The following is a 7780-nucleotide window of genomic DNA, read 5'->3' as shown; positions in this document are numbered from 1 at the left end:
ACTATTGTTGGTGATGGGAGAAATGACTGAAAGTACCGTTTTGTAGCGCTTCTTGAATTACATGCAAAGTAAAATGATGCATATGAAAGTGCTTATTTAGTCTTGAGTTGACTAATTATTAATTACATTCTTTTCCTGTCTTGTCAGTGAGGGGCTATTAACCCAAATATGCTTATTGTGGGAGATCACTCAGCAGTACAGTATTTTAACACTCTTTTATATGACATTAGTTCATGCTGATACTGTATGCACACAAGGATCCCCTCTCACTGCTCTGCTCAGTAACCATATCTCTCTCCAAAAACATTAGTATCTGTTTGTAGACTTGAAGTGCTAGGTGGAGAGAAAGAAATAAATTTAAAGCTAACTTCAACTTTCCCTTCACTGACAAAAAGTCTTGCGTTTGACCTTGAAACGGGGCACCCTTCAGAGATCCTCACACAAGCAGGAATCCCTGAAATTTTAGCGCTATTTCCTAGTTATAAATAATAACGATATTCTTGGTGGGTGGCAGCTAATGAGGGTCGGTGCAAATGGTGATTTTGGCAGGAAGGGACGCCGGCAGAGGTCTTACTGACTGGAGTACTGCACGGTGCTGTACTTGGTCACTCTTCTCCGAGAGGTGCTGGGGGACGCCGTGCCCATTGCCTGGCCGTGGTGACAGTCGGTGCTAAGCATCGGACCTGTGCTGCTCAGGCCCCCCAGATTTGCCCCCCCCAGGCTCGTCCCCCCCAGGCTGCTCATCCCAGACCCTGACACTACCCTCTCGGTGACCACCACATTGTGGGCGTTCGATAACTCCGAGGGAATATTTATTAAGCTACCTGGCATGCCGGTGGCAGGCCTGAACACCCTTTCTGTCACCACCACATTTGACCCGTCAACCAAATCGGGAATGCTCAGAGAGGTGGGGAGCCGGGAGTTAGGCGCGATTACTCTTTCCGTGACGATAACGTTGGACCCATCTGCGAGATCAGGGATATCTAGCATGCCGCGCAAATCAGAGGCAGATGCAGGACCGACAACCCTTTCTGTTACAACAACGTTGGATGCACGCAGAGGGTCAACGCAAAGAGAGGGGGAGCCGGAGGTGTAGGTCTCCGTCACCGTCATGTTGCCGTGGAGCAAAGGATCTGGCATCGGCCTCGGGGGCTGTATGGTTGACCCAGATGTGTAGGTGTTTTCAGTAACAACCGTTGTAGTGCCAACCGGGGGAGGCATAGGTGCAGATCCGTTGACAATGATGGTGGTTCCAGGCGGTGGGAGGTTTAGATCACTTTCAGGATTGGGAAAGGCGACGTTAACAGATGGCCAGGGTAGGTTCACATCAGGGAAAGGTTCGATCTCTTTACCCAGGCAGATCTCTGCCAGGGTCTTAAATTTTGGTCCTAATGTATCCAAATACGTTTCGTCTGTATCTTCTCCAATAAAGCTGCAGCAACCCACAGAGCCAACAGGAGTACCGACTCCTTCATGATCATATATTAATAGGCAGTCGTTTGCCGGCCGACCTTCATCTTCATCTGCATACACAAATGCTTTCTGTAGTTTGGAAAAATAGAAGAAAAAAAAAAAAGAACAGAGTGACTTCGTCAGGTTTTTAACCATCAAGTCTCAAACCACAGTAAGGTTTCCCTAACCACAGTAAGGCCCAGCTGACTTGAAAAACAGGGCATCAACAGGACAAATTATGTCATCGACATTTTTGTAACCTGGAAATAAGTTTTATTCAAATGTTACTGATGTTTTATTCTTGTTTTTGCCAACACTTAGCATCTCAAATTTGGTCTGTTGTCAATGGGTCTGACTGTGGGTTGAAGGGAGAGAGCAAAAGAGACGAGGGAACAAGTGTTACTCTTTGGGCAGGAATATCCAAACGAAGCGGTAGGAAGAGGAATGAAGCAGGATGGCAAAGAGAGCAGTGGAGAGGCCAGGGCAGAGGAAATAGGATCTGGGGTTGGCCACAGCAGGGAAGACTTGGTGAGCCCAGAGGGGAATCCATTTTGAGCAGGATCGAGATGCCTGATTTGGGATGGCATTGGGGATGGTGGGGTCGTCAATGCAGAGGGATTGGGCAGGAAAGAGGAGAATTTAAAATGAGTGTGGGCTGAGGTTGAAGGAAGCAGGGAAGGATGGAAGGGGAGGCCCAGGAGGGAGAGAGAGAGGGTTTGGAGATTGAGAAGGTCAGTAGGAGGAGTAGTCTGTGGAGACCTGTGGCTGGCAGACAATTAGTAAGTAGTGCTTCCAGCCTGGGCAGGGAGATTGCGGCCTGGGAGAAGTCCATGCTCAGGACTTCAGGACTACTCTGTCCTCTCCTCCACTGAATCTTGTTTGGATTTTGAAATACAGCAATCCTTATATATTAATTGGTATTTTGGTGACATATGCAACTATAATATTTATGGCTTACAGTCCATGTTAATTATGAAAATATGTACCATTAATCCATTCATCATGTAAACTCCGTAGCATTTTTTAATCCCATATGTAAAGGCTAATTAGTATATTGCCAATTACAAAACTGTATATTTGTGTCATTTGCAGTTCACAAGTCTTTTAGGGAACAGAAATGGCAACAAAAATATGGAAGAAAGTGAACTGGTGTTCACAGTTTTTTAAGGGTTGAAGTCACTTCATTAAACAAGCTGTAAAAGAAGTACGTGTGAACAATTTCACAAAGTTATTATCTATTTATACACTGAAAAAGGTGGCAAATATATAAATTTGGTGGTCACTTATGAAGCTGAAATAATTTAATTGCTTGCTACCCATACCTGCAGTTTGTCCATCAGTTTTACAAAAAGGCTATTGAGCAATCCAATTTACTATGGCAGCAGCTCAAAAATGGTACTACTAGTGTCGTAGTTTTTCCTACTAGTTCGATCAGCTTTGCTCTCACACCAGTCTTATATCATGGAATTTTCAATTTGAGTGGAGTTATTATGGATTTCCACCATGTAACTTGGGGAGCAGAATCTAACAGTAGGCTCACAGATATAATGCAAAGATGATCAAGTAATTACCTCAGAGAAGTAGTTGTCTAGGAAGGCCATGTTCACCCCTCCTTCTCGATACTCTTTTATTGTTCCTCCAACTGACCCTTTTGCTTCCCCTGTTCCAGAAATTCCTCCAGCTGTTCCATAACCAGTACCAGTGCCATAGCCAACCCCTGTAGTTTCTTCAACACCAGAAGCTACTACTCCTCCTCCTCCATAGGTGTTGGTATATATGTCTGAAGACAGAAAAAGAAAAGTTATCCTTCCTCTGCTTTGTGAAAATTTACATAGAGTTTGCCAGTTGTTTTTACAAATAGTACAATGACACTACTGAGTTTCTAGAGGTATGCAAGGCTAATTTCAGTTACAGATCCATGCACAGGTGCCAAACATTAAAACTGTAATAAAAATTAAGTACATATTAGCAGTCATCTAAGACTTTGATTTTATTTCTGATACTAGGCAGCATGTGCATATGTGCTTTAGAAAATCAATGATTTACTTGTGTAATTGACTGGAGAGGTCCCTCTGTCTGGTGTACATATATGCTGCAATGTGATTTGCATTAGAAAATCAGATAATGCTTATGGATATTTATGCAAATACATAAATGTATATTTATGATCATATCGGGGTTAAATTGTTTTGCCTTAAACTCTTTTCTAAAAGGAATAGCTTTGTAACTCTTTTCAGATTTTCTTGCCATTAGATTGTTAAGGGGGATTTGGGAGAACAACAATGGATCATAACCACAAGTATTCAAAATGCAGAATGAAAATGATCTTTACAATAAATTATAATGTCATACTTACAGGATTTTATCTTCTCCAGATTTTTTCATATATGATAACAAGGAACGTGTGGTCTTAAATATCAGCATATAAAATAATACCACCAATTGCATTCAGTAGTTTCAACTATGATTGCATGAAGAAACATAGGCTAAATTATATTGGTTTTTTTCATTTAATCTCATTAGTCTCAGTTTATAGAATTTGAACCAGGGGCTTTCACCATAATGGTACTGAACAGTGGAAATAAAGTAAATCACATGTATAAGTCTTAAACTTTTCAATTGTCATGGCAGCAGAACTTCCCTGAGAGCAAAGACTCTTAATTCACATTCATGCGCCAAAATGCTCTCTTTTGAATTTGCCTTAAGGTTGAGAACATTTTTGAATAATCAATAGTCATCAGAGAAGTTGTCTTGCAGAGTGACATTTCCTCCTGTCAGAAGCTAGTGAAAATGGATCTGTGCCAGCATCCTTCCTTCCTTCCTGTTGTGGAGTAAGGAATGGGAAAACAGAGAAAGTGGCACTGCACAGCTTGACTTATTCTCTACGGCCACCAAATTCCTGGGGGAACCTTATCTCAGAAGCATAAATTTATTGTGCTATGCACCAGCTTTCTGTCTAGGCTAGTGCACAAATGGTGAGTAATTAATGGCTACTTGACAGGTCCCATTCTCCCTTGTGGGAAGCAGAGCCTGGAAACTGGGAAGAACCAAACCTTTCATCACTGAGTTATGAAAGAAGATTTCCTTATTCTGGCCTCAAGATTGATTTCAACTAAAGCTAGTCTTGAAAAGACCCTCCATTCACTAGCTGGAATGATAAAGAAAAATTGCCTGAGATTTGAAAGCCTTGGCAGATATTTCAAAATAAAGGTAGTTTGCAGAAGTGAATCTGCTGAAAGGCTCAAACCTCAGATCCTTTATTCACACTGGAAGTCCTACTAGCATCAGTTTGACTATCTGCAGAGGTAAGAGTGGAAGGGTTGGGTTATAGCTGTGAAACCAAAGTGCTCCATGAATTGGAAAACATGAAGTTCTGAAAGACAGCTTTATGACAGCACATATAGAAAATTTTAGGATCTGCTTACCAGAGGGTTCACCAAAATCACCTCCTGCAGCTGTTGTTGGGGCAAGAATGTGTGAGACATCCTGGAAAACAACATTTTGGCTCCTTGAATGATGACTTTGAAATTCCCATATGAAGACCAAGACTTTGTGAATCATGTTAATGAATTAGCAGTCTAAGCTGTTAACGATAGCTATTAATTACCAACCCCATAAAAAGAAAAAAAAAAGACTCCAAGTTTTTTTCATTGTCAACGTAAAAGTTGATCAGTGAAGACGCTTTGTGTTACTTTGTCCTTCTTTGCACTGAAAAAGCTTTCTAGTTATTGTGTTTCAGCTAAGGGAATAGTAACACCAAACTGTTGGGCCAAGCTAAGTGAACACAACTTAAAACACACAAACTCCATCGGCAAATGTTAATCAAGAATCACCTTTCATATCTACCTGGCAATGCCAGGCTTCTTTTAGAAGATGACACAGTGCTACAATCACTTTTATGCTTCTAGACAAATGCAGTCTTTTCTGTAAATATGAGTTACTGCGGGTTTTAGGAACATGGGATGTACTGACCCTGTCTTCAGGCTGTGCACCTTCTATTCCCCATGGATGAATTGCTCCTTCTGTGCATTCAGGTACAGGTTCAAATCCAGTTCCAACTCCACCTACAACACCAGGTCCGCAGCCACAACAGTCGCTCATTGACATCAAAATTGGAATCACTTAACAGGAAAGAAACGGGAAACAGGGATTTAGGACATCTCTTCCTCACAGGAATAGCTACTTTTCCCAGAGGGCAGGTGTTCAAGAACTTTTGAAAACATGTCTTTTAAAATATTTCAATCCAAGCAGCCTGCAAGTCTGGTTTTCAGAATCATTAACTGCTTTTGGAAATGTATGTATTTGGAAATTCAGAATAATTTGTATCTTTAGTTACAGCAGAGCAAAGCAGGGGTGGAGTAGGGCTGTTACTTCAAATTTATGCCTATACACCTGGGAACAGACTTTGATCTATCTCAGCTGAATGAATATAAGTTGCATACTTAAGAAAATTAAACAAACTGAACCAGTCTTGCTGTGTGTAGCATTCAGTGATACTCATTCTTGATACATAAGCATACATTTGTCTCTTCAGATATTGTAGTTGAAAAGAAATACGCATTAGCAATAATAGACATAGGAGAATCAGTGAAGAGGTATCCATCTGACTACAGTGATCTTTGGCTAAGGCTACAGTTGTATTTTTCACATCACATATACATAATGCTTGTTTTGAAAAAAACAATAGGGGCAAACTCCAAACCCCGGTTTTAACAAATGATTACACAGAGTGAGTCAGATTTCCCAGTAAGCTGTATTATGCTTAGTTGTTTCAGGAACTCAATGTTGGAAATTGCGGCATGCTTTAAACACCAGCATCGAAGACATTGTTCATTTTAGAAAGGCACTACAATATTAATTCTGGCTGTCCTTAACCTTGATAGCTAAGTCAGTACCCTTGTATCACTGCAAAGGGAGTGGAGAGAGGGAGTTGCCTACACCAGACTAAGCAAAGCATCTAAAACTCTCAGTTTAATGTCAAAGTCAACTGAAGAGGAAAGGAGAAAGGGTGTACAAAGTGCTACCTCACACTGCACGACTAAGGACATATTTACTCCGGGCTACCAACTAGGAGAGGAGATTTCCACAGGCAGAAAGACAGCGTGTCCTGTAACATTAACCACCTGGGAACTACAAATGAAACAGCCTTTTGCAGCTTCAAAATTTTGTGTTTGTTGATTTCTACTAATCAAAGATCAAAATCCCCCCAAAAACCCCCTCCTCAAAAAATCAGTGGAAAATTCTATCTCCTCTGGTTCTGTAGTCAGTATTTCTGCATTAGGAAATTTGAGATGTTGATTGCTTGATGCCCAGGCCATGAAAGAAAGATGATCACATCTAATTGTGGTGGTCTGAGAAGAAATTGCTTGTATAAAGTCTAACTTGAGTCATTCTTATCCCTGAAACTCATATTTCTTCCTAAATACTAGAACATATGAATGAATGGTCTGCTTTGACCCTGGTATGACAAATGCTACTTGTTACTTGTTTTAATGGATGTAATGTTTGGCAGCAATAGCCAAAAGGTTCAAAATTTAAGATGATTATATTTACTTTTCTACTACTGAAATCTGGCTTTGAGTTCAAAGGAAGCTTGTTCTTTACGTCTTTTCAATATCCAGCTTGGAGCTGATACTTGTCCGTTTCTTCAGTAATGTAACTGACATATGAACAGTTGTAAGTGACAGGGACAGCACTTGCCCCAAATCTTCTGAATCTTCTACTAAATATTTTTACCCTATCTGATTGTCTGAGAACTGGATAACACCTTAGGAAAAAAATCCTAAGTCTTAGGAACACAATAGTTAATTTCTGAATTAAATGTGTATATAAATATGTAGAATATAAAATGAAATTATAATTTTGAAGACAATTTTTTCTCTGTCAAGTGGCCCATGGGGACCAATAGGTTAACAACCAACCAGAAAAGTCACCTTATTTTAGAAGAAGTTAAAAAATAAGATTTTTAGGAAATTAATGAAATTGTTTTCTTAATTTTATACTTACAAACAAATATTAATCCACCAAGAAACATCAGGCCAATGGCAGCACTGCTAAGTGTGGTAGAAGATGGGAGAACTCTGCCATAATTTCCATGTCCATCATAACCATAATCACCAGCTGCAGTAAATCCTTCACTGTATCCACCAGTGTAAAACTGCCCATCTGTGTAGTCCTCAGTTGTACCTTCTCCAGGTCTAAACTGCCCATTACCACCACCTTCTTGTCCTGTTCCTCCTCCACCAGCACCACCAGCACCACCACTGCCACCGCCACCAGCACCACCACTGCCACCACCACCAGCACCACCACTGCCACCGCCGCCAGA

General features: G+C 40.8%; 1 protein-coding gene across 1 annotated transcript in view; it reads right to left on the bottom strand.

Moving 5' to 3' along the window:
• Positions 1-570: 570 nt before the first annotated feature.
• The window catches only part of LOC104158684 (desmoglein-1-like), a 20988-nt gene continuing 13778 nt past the window's right edge, over positions 571-7780 (bottom strand). The window contains exons 13-17 of the mRNA XM_009696401.1: positions 7459-7763; positions 5425-5573; positions 4878-4938; positions 3024-3232; positions 571-1542 (exon numbers count right to left, since the gene is read on the bottom strand). Coding sequence (XP_009694703.1) covers positions 571-1542; positions 3024-3232; positions 4878-4938; positions 5425-5573; positions 7459-7763 — 1696 coding nt within the window. The remainder of the gene's footprint in view (positions 1543-3023; positions 3233-4877; positions 4939-5424; positions 5574-7458; positions 7764-7780) is intronic.

The sequence above is a fragment of the Cariama cristata genome, unplaced genomic scaffold, assembly GCF_000690535.1.
Source record: "Cariama cristata isolate BGI_N322 unplaced genomic scaffold, ASM69053v1 scaffold7423, whole genome shotgun sequence".
Taxonomy (NCBI): domain Eukaryota; kingdom Metazoa; phylum Chordata; class Aves; order Cariamiformes; family Cariamidae; genus Cariama; species Cariama cristata.
The sequence above is the reverse complement of the archived record's forward strand: the minus strand, read 5'-3'. Positions and strand labels throughout refer to the sequence as shown.